Below are 15,358 nucleotides of genomic sequence, written 5' to 3'. Positions count from 1 at the left end.
CCATTGTGTATATGTACCACAGCTTTCTTATCCATTCATCTGCTGATGGACATCTAGGTTGTCTCCATGTCCTGGCCATTATAAACAGTGCTGCGATTGCAAACAGAACTGCCTTATAACCCAGCAATCCCACTGCTGGGCATACACATTACCATTCTTTGAAGGGGAATTTAACTTAAGACTTTTAAGATTATTTTGATTTTTTATGTTTTGTGGATCAACTGTTATATGACTACATGTGGATTTCTTTTTAAAGAATTCTGTCTGGGATTTTTGTGGATTTCTGATCCACATGTCCTGATATTGGGTAGGTATAAATTTCTTGTGGAATTTTACCTTGGTTGGGATATGAGGATCCATGCTTGTCATCAGTTCTGGAATATTGTAATCTCTTTAAATTTTGTCTCCTCTCTAAACGTGCTCTCTCTTAAATGCCAATTAACCGTATATTAGGCATTTTATCTTCTATATCTCTAAATATGTCTAATATATATTCTGTCTGCTTATTTCTCTAGCTTCATTCTGTGTAATATTTTTAGTTCTATCTTCTAGTTCAGAACTCAGCAAATTTTTTCTATAAAGGGCCAGATAGTAAGCATAGGAAATATTTTGGACTTTATGGGCAATATGGTGTCTATCACAGTTACTGTACTCTTCCTGTAGAGCAAAAGGAGTCAATGGACAGTATGTAAATGAGTGAGTGAGGCTTGTGTTCTGTACAAATTTTATGCACAAAGATAGGTGGGGGGCGCTACTTCCACGTTTCTCAATAAGCTATGACATCTGCCTTTGGATCTACTCATTAATTGTTAACTTCCGTTTTCTAGGTGTGTTTATCTATTGTTTCTGCTGATGTTTTTGCCAGGGTCACTGTTTGCTTATTCTGCTAACACTTTTTGTAGCAAGCACATATTCTTGGATTAATCTGAGGAAATTCTAATTCAAGGCCCAGGTTGAAGAATGCTTTCTTCCCCAAAGGACTTGCTCTTGTTTTCACTTAGTGATAGGAGGTGCTACAGGAGCTCTCTTATTTTCCATCTTAGAAATTCCTCAATTGCATGGGTGGTACCCAGTTTATGAAGTCAGGCATGTGGTGCATATTCTCAGGAATGACTCTTTTTATTCAGTCTATAGATGTGGTAGAAACAGACTGATTTCCTTGTTTGCTCTCCTTTGCAAGGATATTTATTTTCTAGCCCATCCTTTCGCTGATGGTATAGCCCATTCAAGCACCCACTTTTTGCAAGCATCTCAGGTTCAGCAGCCCCTAGAGATGGTCTCTGACTCATGGTGCATCCATCCCCTTGAATATAGCGATGAAAGTGAAAGTCACTCAGTTGAATCCGACTCTTTGCAACCCCTTGGACTATAATAGTCCATGGAATTCCAAGCCAGAATACTGGAGTTAGTAGCCTTTCCCTTCTCCAGGGGATCTTCCCAACCGAGGGATCAAACCCAGGTCTCCCACATTGCAGGCAGATTTTTTACCAGCTGAGCCACAAGGGAAGCCCAAGAATACTGGAGTGGGTAGCTTATCCCTTCTCCAGCAGATATTCCCAACCCAGGAATCAAACGGGAATCTCCTGCATTTCAGGCAGATTCTTCACCATCTGAGCTATCAGGGAAGCCCTGAACATAGCCATAGACTTCCTTGAAATTGACATTTGCCTCTAAGGCAGCTCTGGTGTTCACATTCCCCTTCAGTTTCAGCTCCTAGTTCATTTTTTATTTTCTTGCCCTTAGGAGAATTTTTTACTTTTTTTAAAGTATAACATAACACTTAACAGTATACCTATTTTTTTATTCGGTGTTTAGGTGCTTTGCAATGAAGAGGGATTTTTGGAGTATCGTGTCAACCTACTAGGAGCAAAAATTATGTGATAAAACTTGCATTTTGAGAAAAATATTTGGATATCTCTAAGGAGAACCTCCTGAGACCCTCTCCCTAATCCTTCTGTTTGAAGCAGCACCTGATTAACTGCCGCTCATCCACTGCGTCTCTGCTTAAATATCGTTCCCAAACTACATCCTTACCTAAAATTCAAATTACAACAGAGCTTTGTGTTTATGTCCTTCTTAATGTAAGGTACACTTACTGTCTGATTTTTGTTTTATGCCTTTCCCTATTATAAACTCTGCTAAGGCAGGAGACATTTCTGTTCGGTTTATATTTTGTCCCCAGTACCTGGCCAGTACTCAGTAAATATTCATTGAGTAAGTTAAATGAATGACATTGGACCATCTATTTACAGATTTTATAGGTGACATGTTGGAACACTTCATAAATAAAGCTCACAATTAAGAGTTCTAAATGAATCAATTACAGTGAATTTTATGGCCCTTGTAAAGACCCCATATAACCATCAAGATTGTGTCATTTTGCTGTATAGAAATCAATGACTTAAAACAATGAAATCCCCTTTTATATATATAATTGAAAGTGATTATAACAAATGATAAAAGACCCCAGTTGATAAGGTTAGAGGGAAATTAATAATTCCATGTGCTATGGGTCAGAATGTAAGCTGATAAGTGCTTTCTTAAGAAGCAGTTTTGCGATATGTATCAAATGCCTGCAAATGTCATCTTATTTGTCCTAACTCAGGCTACCATGGCAAAATATCATAGACTACTTGGCTTAAAGAACAGAAATGTATTTTCTAACAGTTCCAGAGACTAGAAATCTGAGTTCAGGATGCCAGTGTGCTTGGGTTCTGAGGAGGACCCTCTTCCTAATTTGCAGGTTATTGCCTTCTCTCTGTGTTCTTACAGAAGAGAGAGAGAAAGACTCACTCTTCCTCTTTAACAAAGCAACCAATCCAATCAGATTTGTGTTCCATCCCTAAGACCTCATTCCACCTTAAGTACTACTTAAAAGACCTGTCTCCAAATACAGTAATATTGAGGGTTGGGACTACAGCTTACAAATTTTTAGGGAAATGCATTTTGATCCATAGTACCATTTAACCCAACAATATACTTTCAGGAATTTATCCCAAGGAAACAATCAGAGGTTAAAAATATGTAGTATAAGATTGGTTATTGCAGCAGTATTTATGGTCATAAAAAATGGAAAAAGTCTAAATTTCTACTAATGGAATATTGGATAAATAGATTGTGGTATATCCATATGATGAAATACCATACTTCCATTAAAAAGCATATCTTAGGATATTTAAATGATGTGAGAAAATGTTTATACTTCATTAAAAGAATCAAATTACACATCAGAATGTGCAGTATATGTATAGATTTATAGAAAGAAGACTGGGTTATATTTGCAAAATGGCATTACCAGTTGTTTCTGATTGGGGCATTTACAAAAATTTTCATCTTGGTGATTTTCTGAATTCTCCCAAATTGTAGTGTATATATAGTTCTTTCATTTGAAAAACTTACTTTTGAAAATAAGTTATTTTGAAAATAAGGTATTGATTAGATGTAATGCTTATGTCAGAGAACACTGTTAACCTTAATTCTGTTTATTTTCATTTTAAAATCCTCTCAATATTTTATTTTTCTTTAACTCAAGAATTGTGTGCAATAATGATTTTAGTTTGGTTCTAGGAAAGGCCAGTTATGAAATACTTGATAACTATCCTTTAAGTTGCTTCAGTCATGTCCGACTCTGCGACGCCATAGATGGCAGCTTACCAGGCTGTCCCGTCCCTGGGATTCTCCAGGCAAGAACACTGGAGTGGGTTGCCATTTCCTTCTCTAATGCGTGAAAGTGAAGGCGCTCAGTCGTGCCCGACTCCCAGCGACCCCATGGACTGCAGCCTACCAGGCTCCTCCATCCATGGGATTTTCCAGGCAAGAGCACTGAAGTGGGTTGCCATTGCCTTCTCCTACTTTACCATAAAAACTAAGTCACAAAATTGCATATCTTCATAGTGTCAAATTCCTGCTGTTTTTGTAGAAGTATCTAAAACCTCCAAAGAAAATAGCATACAGTTGGAAATTCAAATATGGAAAGGATTAGGATGGAAGAGGGTTTGGAAAAAGAGAATATGATTTTTAAATTTCATCTCCAAGATATTTGCACCTAGATAATTGGTTTCTTCTATTTCAGTGAATGTATCGGTGTAGAATTAATATCTGCTTCTAGATATTTAAAATTTCAGGGGAAGTGAAAGAACACTGATTATGTGTTGTATGACCATCTAAGGGATATATCCTTTTGTTTGAAACAATAGGAGGTATTATAGGTTAGAGAAGGAAAATGAGAGGTTACTGTTTTCTCCCTCAGCTTCCACCATTTCTCATTCTCGCACTGTGTCTTTCTCTTTTTTCTCATTCTGTTCACAAATGGATATTGGTGGGAAATACACGAAGTACAAAGTGACTTTTGCCTGCTGTGCTGCAGGCAGAATTGACAGTTCAGAAAGACCACCCTCCAGGTGTCTCTCCCCTTCTCACTCTCTCTGGTGGAAGCCAGGATGTCATATATCCCTCATCAGAGAGGCCAGGTGAAAAGCAGCCAGTAAGAAACTCAGAGGCACCATGAACTTTATCATTTGCCTACTCTTTACTTGTAAAATATCTTTTACCACAAACCACCAAACTGCCCAAGATAAGCAAACTTCCCTGAGGAGTTGAGGAAGGAAGAGGTGTGTGAGGAGGGGAAAGGAAATCGCATCAATTTACCAGACTTTTTTATGCAGTATTAATTCCTGGGGTATTTATTCAACCCACAGATTTCCCAGGCACTCTGTTGCAGGTGGTATGCCCACTGCTAGAGATTATAAAGCAAAGGGCACATTTATCCTTTAAGTATCTAGACGCTGTCCTGATGATGGAAGTGGTTAAGGAAATAACCGTAGGCCTGACCTTGTGGCTCAGTAGTAAAGAATCCATCTGCAATGCAGGAGACGTGGGTTCAGTCCCTGGTCTGGGAAGATCCCACATGCCTTGGAGCAACTAAGCCCATGTGCCTCAGCGGCTGAGTCTGTGCTGTAGAGCCGAGGAGCTGCAGCTATTGAGGCCACATGCCACAGCTACTGAAGCCCACGTGCCTTAGAGCCCTTACTCTGCAGCAAGAGGAGCCTCTGCAGTGCGGGGCCCGAGCACCACAACTAGAGAGTGGCCCCCCTCGTTGCAACTAGAGAACGCCCAAGTGCAGCAACAAAAAGCCAGCACAGCCAAAAATAAATGCTAAAAAAATTATAAAAAGAAAATGATCATAGAAATGTTATGGCTTTCATTGAGTAATAGCACAAATGCTCCTCATCCCCAAATGGTGTTTTTTAAGTGGTAATTGTGGGAAGATCCCATGATTGAATAATTCTGGGATGCACCATTAAAGCAAATTAAACCCATTCCTTTACTGTCAATCTTCTCAGACCTCACGGTTGCACTCAGAACCTCCAGGAAGTTCTCATGATTTGTGGTATTCAAAAATAAAATACATGGGCTGTTTCACCCTTTTTGTTGGGGTTTGTCACCGAATCGTTGCTCCTTAAAATACGGTGGTAGCTGGTAAATCATCTTTACTTAAATTTGTGCAGATAAAATGGATATTAAAATGCCAGAATTTGTATTGGTCTTACAGGCCTCTGAAATGTTGTATGATGCTGAGAAATGGGCTACAAAACATAAACTGTCTGCTGTCCTGTCAAGGGAAGGGAAGCTACCTGATTAGTCCATGTCTGAACATTTAGGCAGGTCCCCTCTGTGATATTTTGTCTTCTGCTCAAATACCTAACTCTGCAACCCAGTTCTACACTCTTTTCCTCTCAGCTCTTTCTTGAAATACAGTGGAATCATCCTTTCCCTTCATGGAAACTAATTTATTACCTGAACTACCCCAAAGGCCATCAGAGATTATAGAAAATGGATGGGTAATACTGTGCATCCCTCTTGTTCTGCAGGTGTCTTCTCAGAGCATCTGCCTCAGTTTAGACCTTGGCTCAGTCAGTTAAGAATCGGCCTGTGATTCAGGAGACTGCGGTAATTCAGGAGTTCCGTTCAGTTCAGTCGCTCAGTCATGTCCGACTCTGCGACCCCATGAATTGCAGCACGCCAGGCCTCCCTGTCCATCACCAACTCCCAGAGTTCACTCAGGCTCATGTCCATCGAGTCAGTGATGCCATCCAGCCATCTCATCCTCTGTCGTCCCCTTCTCCTCCTGCTCCCAATCCCTCCCAGCATCAGAGTCTTTTCAAATGACTCAACTCTTCACATGAGGTGGCCAAAGTCCTGGAGTTTCAGCTTTAGCATCATTCCTTCCAAAGAAATCCCAGGGCTGATCTCCTTCAGAATGGACTGGTTGGATCTCCTTGCAGTCCAAGGGACTCTCAAGAGTCTTCTCCAACACCACAGTTCAAAAGCATCAATTCTTCGGCACTCAGCTTTCTTCACAGACCAACTCTCACATCCATACATGACCACAGGAAAAACCATAGCCTTGACTAGACAGACCTTTATTGGCAAAGTAATGTCTCTGCTTTTCAATATGCTATCTAGGTTGGTCATAACTTTTCTTCCAAGGAGTAAGCAAAACGGCTGTCTGAGGAGGCCTTACAAATTCAGGAGACCCGGGTTCAATCCCTGGATTGGGAAGATCCCCTGGTGAACAAAATGGCAGTTCACTCCAATATTCTTGCCTGGGAAATCCCATGGACAGAGGAGCCTGGCAGGCTATAGTCCATGGGGTTGCAAGAGTCAGACAGGACTTAGTGACTAAACCACCACCTCACTTGGAGTTTATGTTGTGCTCATTATGGAAGGAATTTGTAATCATGACATGATGTCACATATATAGAAAGGGTTCTGTTTGCTTTAAAGTGCTTAATGTGCCAGATTGATAGATAGTACAAATATAACATTGCTTAGTTCATGAAGGAATTGAGTGAAATTAATTTTACAGGCCTTAATATGTGTATAGGATCTATTTTTTTGGATGAATCTGCCCTTCCAAAAAGGTATTCTGTGTGTACGTGTGTACACACAGGCATGCACATGTGCACACGTAATGGCTTCTGTGAAAACAGAATGTAACCCATAGACAGATGTAAGATCAGTCTACTAAGCATGAATGAATGGCAGAAAGTGCTGTTATATGATTGTTTTTTAAGAATCTTTCAGGTAATAATTAACATAGACACAACTGCTTGTGGCGTTCAATCACTTTTTATGTAATACCAGAAGGACGTTCTATGTCATTTGACAGTATCTTTTATTTTAAAAAGTATATCTACTATTGAACTATGCTTTATAATTTATTCATATCTTAAACTTATTTCTCCTAACACTCTATTTTTATTAAAATCATGGAACTTCAATAACTACAGACCTCAGGAAAAAATGAAAATATATATTAACTCTTGGTACATGAGCACGCCCTTCCTTCTCATTGGAACCACTTTAATATATTAGGCAGAAAGTTAAACCCCAGTTAACATTCGAATTAGAAAACTGGTCTTCTTTGTTAGAATTTTAAATAACCACATTTTAGCATCATTATTGTCAATGTCAAAGAGGCAATGTTATTTTTACTTTTATTATCTCAGGAAAAATAATCTCTTCTTAAGATTTAAAGCACTTCATTTTACTAATAATAGTGTTTAGGTAAACACTAAAGATTTTCTGCTTAGTATAAATGCACAGTAACTTTTGTTAGAGATCTTTTTACCCAGAATTCTTGACTATAATTCCTGCTACTGTTTGCTTTTCAAAAATTTCCTACTTTACCTACTGTTATATAATGAAGACATTCCAAATAGTGCATGCCATGTTAATACTAATAAGTAATAATATATGTGATATTATTAACTCATGAATTCTTATAGTCCTATATAGCTGACATTTTCTATTCTACATTGCACTCATTCATATTTTTAGCATTTATATATTGAATGTTAACCATATGCCAGCTACTGTTCAGGGCATTAGTACAGCACAGAGGAGACAAATGTATATCATGTTAGATGACGTCAGTCATCTAATATATAATGGCAGAAAATAAAGAGGCCTGTGGAAATGGGAGGTGACACTCTTACATCGGGTAGTTAGAGATGACCTCGTTAATCCCGAGTCATGTCACTAGAGATGAGAATGAAGGAAGTGAGAAAGCCACATGTGTGCCTAGGGGAAGGCTCCTAAGCGGTGGAAGCTTCACATGAAAGGCCATGAGGCACAGTGCACTTCCTGTGTTTGACAGCTGGGGTAGGGAGGCCAGCATGGCTGCAGTGAAGGGACTTGCTTTGAGCAGGCAGAGAACAGAGTGGGCTTTTGGCTTTTACGGTGAGCATTACCTCTGCAGGGGTATGACTCCTGCTTGAAAATGGCTCACAGTAGTGTGCAGCCAATACTCTGATAAAGAAAAGACTGAGAGAGAAAGACCATGTTTGCTGTAGTCATACCCGGGGGAGAGACTGTGATGACGACAGCAACAAGGGGAGCAGAAGTGGTCGGGGTAGTCAGTTCTGAATAAGTTTTGAACATGTAGCTGACAATTTATAAACTGAGCTTGTAAAACTATTGTATTTTAAATCTCCTCTTACTCTGAGTCTACTAGGTAAATGTTCATAAATATGACTGGTTTGAATCTCTCTCAAGGCTTCTGGGAGTACCTATGCTGTATGAAAGAGCAAATTTTAGGATTTCCTTTGTTAACGTCTGTTTTAACTGAATTACTGATGTGATAGTAGGTGTTTTAAATTGTAGTGATATTTAAGCTCTCTGCCTTATACAAGTAACAGAAAATGTGTGATGTGAATAAGCGTGACATCTGATGGATCATTGAAAAAGCAAGAGAATTGCAGGAAAACAGCTATTTCTCCTTTATTGACTGTGCCAAAGCCTTTGACTGTGGGGATCACAAGAAACTGTGGAAAATTCTGAAAGAGACGGGAATACCAGACCACCTGACCTGCCTCTTGAGAAACCTATATGCAGGTCAGGAAGCAACAATTATAACTGGACATGGAACAACAGACTGGTTCCAAATAGGAAAAGGAGTACGTCAAGGCTGTATATCGTCACCCTGCTTATTTAACTTATATGCATTTTACATCATGAGAAACTCTGGGCTGGAGGAAGCACAGGCTGGAATCAAGATTGCTGGGAGAAATATCAATAACCTCACATATGCAGATGACTCCACCCTTATGGCAGAAAGTGAAGAACTAAAAAGCCTCTTGAAGAAGGTGAAAGAGGAGTGAAAAAGTTGGCTTAAAGCTCAACATGCAGAAAACGAAGATCATGGCATCCGGTCCCATCAATTCATGGCAAATAGATGGGGAAACAGTGGCTGACTTTATTTTTCTGGGCTCTAAAATCACTGCAGATGGTGACTGCAACCATGAAATTAAAAGACACTTACTCCTTGGAAGGAAATTTATGACCAACCTAGATAGCATATTAAAAAGCAGAGACACTACTTTCTCAACAAAGGTCCGTCTAGACAAGGCTATGGTTTTTCCAGTGATTGTGTATGGATTTGAGAGTTGGACTATAAAGAAAGCTGAGCGCTGAAAAATTGATGCTTTTGAACTGTGGTGCTGGAGAAGACTCTTGAGAGTCTCTTGGACTGCGAGGAGATCCAACCAGTCCATCCTAAAGGAAATCAGTCCTGAATATTCATTGGAAGGACTGATGCTGAGACTGAAACTCCAATACTTTGGCCACCTAATGCAAAGAGCTGACTCACTGGAAAAGACCCTGATGCAGGGAAAGATTGAGGGCAGGAGGAGAAGGGGACGACAGAGGATGAGATGGCTAAATGGCATCACTGACTCAATTGACATGGATTTGAGTGAACTCCAGGAGTTAGTGATGGACAGGGAGGCCGGGCGTGCTGCGGTTCATGGGGTTGCAAAGAGTCGGATACGACTGAGCAACTGAACTGAAACTGAAACTGAAAAGAAGTTCCACCATTGTTGCTTCTCAAATATAGCTTCCATTTTTTATTAGCGGTTTCTTTTATTGCTCTGTAGTTTCTTTTTAAACATAGAGGAAGGACTGCCCTGGAAGTCCAGTGGTTAAGACTCCATGCTTCCACTGCGGGAGGCACAAGTTTGATCCCTGGGTGGGAAACTAAGATCCCACATGCCTCATGATGCAGCAAAAAAAAAAGAAGAAGAAGAAAGAAAGACAGTAATGCATGAGCACTAAAAGCCCTGGATTTGGAATGTAATTCAGGTCCAGGATCCTGTCCTTACAAGCTGTGTGACCTTAAGGAAGTCACCTAACCTCCCTGAGCCTCAGTAGCCTCCTCTCTTGGGGACTAGAGAGATTACTGTGTTCAGCCTATGTTACTATACATATAAAACAGCACAGTACCCAGTGCATTGATCATTACTGTGTTTGTTTTAATAACAATCATTACAAGAAGATATTAATGACACAGAAGTATTTGCATTTCCTGGGAAGAATAATTTTAGAAGGAGTTGTTACTTTGAGACTTGAGTACAGCAAAGTTGCCATTTAGCCTCAATATTTTAGATATAGAAGGCCACTTCATATACACCTGATATTTAGTACATAGTCTGGTATATTAGTGTATACATAGTCTGGTATATTGGGTCTTCACTTGTAGCTCAGATGGTAGAGAATCCACTTGCAATGTGGGAGACCTGGGTTTGATCCCTGGGTTGGGAAGATTCCCCTGGAGAAGGGAATGGCTACCCACTCCAGTATTCTTGCCTGTAGAATTCCATGGACAGAGGATTCTGGCAGGCTACAATCCATGGGATCGCAGAGAGTTGGACACCACTGAGTGACTTTCACTCACTGACATGCACACTAAAATAAGGACATGTGAATAAGAGCAGGTCCAAAATATAAAATGTATTTAACCTGTCAGATGTGTACCTAATTTAGTAATAAGCTCAGTAGAACGACAGCCCTTCCGTATGAATAACCGTCTGTATCTCAGTGGAGGTGACACAAGTGACACCCCCCTGACTTTCTCACTCCTTACTGACTGAACCCCTGGCTGCATTCAGTCAGGCAGGCAGTGTGCCCCCGTGAACCTTCATATCACCTGGCGACATAGTCTATCACTGTGGATTAGTCTCCTTGGATAGTTGAAACAAACAGTAAAATTCACTCAAATAGAATCATGTGGCATCCGTCAGAGAGCCAGATCAAGGGCTGTGTCAGTCAGAACAAAAAAGATAAGGCCTCTGCTCTTTTTCAAGTTTGCATAGGTGTATTTAGTGAAATAATCACCTACAACTTGGTGGTAAGAGTTTTTATGCTATGTATTAATAATAACATAGTGTAGTTAACAGTTTTCGTCTACCCAGATTCCCAAATTAATGAATTATATAGATAAAACTCTCCAGTTCAACTTCTGTGATCGTTGGTAATAGTCATTCTTGGGTTATAGTCTGGGTTTTGTGCTATTATTTGCTCGATAGGTAATAACTCCAAAGTAAACATGTGAAAAAATCCATTGTTAAATTATTATAAACCACTGGGGTTAGCTCATAGTTCACTGCTCCAGAATTTAAAATCAGACTTTCTTTTTTCTTCTTAAAAATTTTGAAAGACCAATATTTTGCCATTAGTTGTTTTTTTTTTTCCAGTTAACTTTCAAACTGCATTTCAATGGATCAGAATGAAATATAATTATATGCAATATTTTCAAAGCATAAATTCAAGCAGGATACAACTTTCTGAAATCATAAATTATTTACTCTTGTTTTAGAAAAAAATTCTCAGACTTTACTGATAGCTGTTTTTTCTGATATGAATAGAAGGTCTTTAAGCCAGTCTGATTCAGGCATAATCTTAGAATTAATTGCTTTTATCCTACTTGACTAGTTTATAAATATCAAAAATGCACACACACATATACAGAGATCCTTTTGTAGAAAACAGTTGGAACAGCAAATCCAAATCTTGTTGGGAAAGTTATTTTTAAAATCCATTTTTTTCATATCCTCACTTCTACCTATTTTATACATAAACATTAAAAAATTAGTAAGTTCAAATGGTAAGTCTTCAGGAATTAAAATATAATCTTAAAAAAATATGCTAATTGGACAAAGAATGATTGGTGCTAAGAAATGCAAAAGATTCATTTTGTTGAACTGTATAAATATGTAAAGTTAATGAAAAACTCCTGTATCTTTTTCTCTGTTTTTAACAAAGACAGTTAAATTCACCTATTGAAAATTTTAGATGAGTGCTATACTACCAGATATTTAAATTGATACAGAATAAATTCTGAATCCATGCTATTAGGTATATTTTATATTTTCAATTCTAATCTCTTAGTAAAAGAATACTTCTGTTTGGTCATTACCTTTATTTCATAAGCATATTTGGTTAAGCACAAAAATCTTGAAACATAGGTAGACTTTCTTCTCTGTGTGTTTTCATTCAAATGTTTATATTTAATTTATATTTAAACAAAAAAAGGAGCAATAAATCACTACACACATCCAAAATGTCTTTTCCTTATAGCAATTAAAATTAAATCTCTAATTTCACATTAGCTCAAATTTTATTTGAAAGAGAAGCAGTTAAGACATTTTATCTTATGTTCAGTGTATTCTTTATAATAATTCCATTCATTATATTTAATTGGTCAACTGTTTGGTATCACTATAAAACACTTTTCATTGCCATTCTCAAGGACTAGTTATTGTTTTCTGGATCTGCAAACTATTTATTGTTATCCTTTGCCTTGAAGGCTCTCTAAAAGAGAATAAATGCCTTCCATTCATTCCAGGTCAAAATATGGAGCAAACGACTGCAAACACCTCCAATAAAATTTCACTGTAGACATAAGCTTTATGTATACTGTGAACCAGTGTGCATTTTCCTTTATGATTTTGATTTTTCAGGGAAATAGAAAAATATAAAATATATTCATTTTCTATCACTAAAATTACTGATTCTACTTTTGTTTCAGGCCTGATGGAATTGGAACTGTTTCAGTGGAAGAAAAAGAGAGATTTGAGGAGATAAAGGAAAGACTCTCTTCCCTTTTAGAGAATCAGATAAGCCATTTCAGGTATATACTCCATTAGTACAAGTGTTTGCTTGCTTAATTCACTCAATCTTCTAATCTCCTACAAATGTGGATTATGTTGTTCTACTACCGCTCAAGAACTATCAGTTAGCTTCTCCTCCATTGTTTGCAAGGTATGATATACACATTCCTCCATCTGTGGTCTCCTTCTCAGCCTGCCTTTTCAATTTCCACAACTTCTTAGGTAGCACCCACCCCCTGCAATATCCATTCCACTCACACTGTCTTCTCAGCTTTGCATAAGCTGTTCCGTCAGCTCTGGGCATGTTTACCACGCAAGGAGACTTTCTCATTTATTCCAACAGAGAGTGGAAAACCTGAAGTCTTTTATTGTTCATCTGTACTATGCCCTAGTCACCCATCACCTAGTAAAGACATACATTTCTTAAGTCCTTAGTTATCCTTTTATTTACATTCTGTGAGAATAAGGACCACAGTGCACCTGGCACAGTTTCTCAGTCCAAAAAATGAAGTACTGACACTAAGAAACATTGGCAGGATGAAAGATAAATATCTTGATAATATTCCTTTTTTTCCATGATTATAGAGGGCTTAATAGAACTTAACAGTCAAAAGCAGAATGATGCCTTTTTCTATTACTCTCATCATTAGATCCTATAAAATGCTGCCATGTCAATGTATTGTATCTTATAGCACATCTGTCGTGTTGTGGGTATGTAATTTGGAATCATTTCATATGAACTTATTAAAAAATAAATGTAGTTAATATTGCCCTCAACAGTTTGAAAACACTGTGATTTAACCATGTGAACAGTGTATGGCTACTCTGAGTCTCCGTTTCCTTATTTGTCATATGAAACGCTTAGACTCTGTGATTTTTTAAAATGATCCTGAAGGAAAAAATTATCATAGGATATGCTATTCATCTGTTTCCCTGCATTAGTGATTTCAGCTGGAGCTGGTGCCTCCAACTTAAGGTAAGTGAATAAGGGAGGATTTACTTTGTCATGGTAATTGGGCCTGGGCCAGTCATTCAGTGCTATACTTAGAAATGCTGTGCATGAGACAGAATTCTTGGAGAATTATGAGAATTATTCTGTCTAAAAGGGCAATAAATTCACATTAGCAAACACATTTGCAGAGGATATTTATGCATTTGCTGCCAAAATTAGTATCTTTCAGGCTGTATAGATACCATTATATTCATTGTGTATGTCATTTAATGAAAATATATAGTTTTTCTGTTGTTGGCATTATTGAGATGCAGCTCATCATTCAGTTAAATATCTGTATCAGGAACTACATAAGTCTCCATGGTTATTTGTAGTAGTGCTCTCATGTCCAAGTAACAGATCACCTCATATTGGTCTAAACAAATAGATGCATATGTTCACTTACACACAGCTCTCAGATAAGGTGAACTTCAATACAGGCTGAATTTAGTAGCCAGAGCTCCATTTCTTTGTGTTTGTCACATGGCTCTCTTTTTTCATAGGGTAGCTTTAGCCCTAGATGGGTAGCAAGACCAGGAATTCCTTGGCCTCACATTCATACATGGAGGTTTAAGGGGAAGCTAGTAGAGGCTCTCTTTTTCTGTGATTCTCTCCTAAGATGGAAAGTTGCCTTAGAAGATCCTGGTAAACTACCTCTCATATCTCATTTGCCCCAGATAGGTCATAGGCCTGGTCCTTAACCCAGCTCAGGCCAGAGGAAGCCCATGCACTAGGTGCTTCCTCACTGACAAGCCATGGGACCACCATGATTGAGTCAGCCTGGTCAGAACCAGCCCACCAGGGGCCTTCCACCAAGTAGAAGTTGTGAAGTGTGAAAGTGTTAGTTGCTCAGTTGTGTCCGACTCTTTACGACCCCATGGACTATAGCCTGCCAGGCTCCTCTGTCCATGGGATTTTTTCAAGACAAGCATACTGGAGTGGGTTGCCATTTCCTCCTCCAGGGGATCTTCCTGACCCAGGGATCGAACCCAAGTCTCCTGCATTGCAGGCAGATTCTTTACCATCTGAACCAGCAGAATGACTGTTGCCCACATCATTTATTGTATTCATTTCCTCTCTCTTATGGTTTATTTCTCTACTTTTCTGTAAAGTCTGTAAAGATGTACTCGAATTCTTTTTCATTTTTATTTCTTTGATGTACTAAAGATAAGAGCTAAACCAAACTACTCTAGATATTTTGGGCTGACTTTTATATTCCCTTTTGATATATGTACAGTTTGTATAAATTTTATGAGTTTTGTTTTTCCTGAGTCCATAGAAAACTGGATGAGAGGGAATGAGGTTAAAATAAAACAGAGGAAATTTTAGGTTTCCATATAGACAAGTTTGGAAGCATATTTAAATTATCCATGAAGATTTTCCTAAGGATTCTATCAAATGATCTTCCTTAGCCATT

At 38.5% G+C, this 15,358-nt stretch overlaps 1 protein-coding gene across 1 annotated transcript in view; it reads left to right on the top strand.

Annotated features, from left to right (window-relative positions):
• CADPS2 (calcium dependent secretion activator 2) overlaps positions 1-15,358 on the top strand; it is a 562,792-nt gene that overhangs the window by 404,691 nt on the left and 142,743 nt on the right. Inside the window, exon 15 of the mRNA XM_052639068.1 lies at positions 12,869-12,970. Coding sequence (XP_052495028.1) covers positions 12,869-12,970 — 102 coding nt within the window. The remainder of the gene's footprint in view (positions 1-12,868; positions 12,971-15,358) is intronic.

This window comes from Budorcas taxicolor, chromosome 4, assembly GCF_023091745.1.
Source record: "Budorcas taxicolor isolate Tak-1 chromosome 4, Takin1.1, whole genome shotgun sequence".
Lineage (NCBI taxonomy): Eukaryota > Metazoa > Chordata > Mammalia > Artiodactyla > Bovidae > Budorcas > Budorcas taxicolor.
This window is presented reverse-complemented; position numbering and strand designations above follow the sequence as displayed.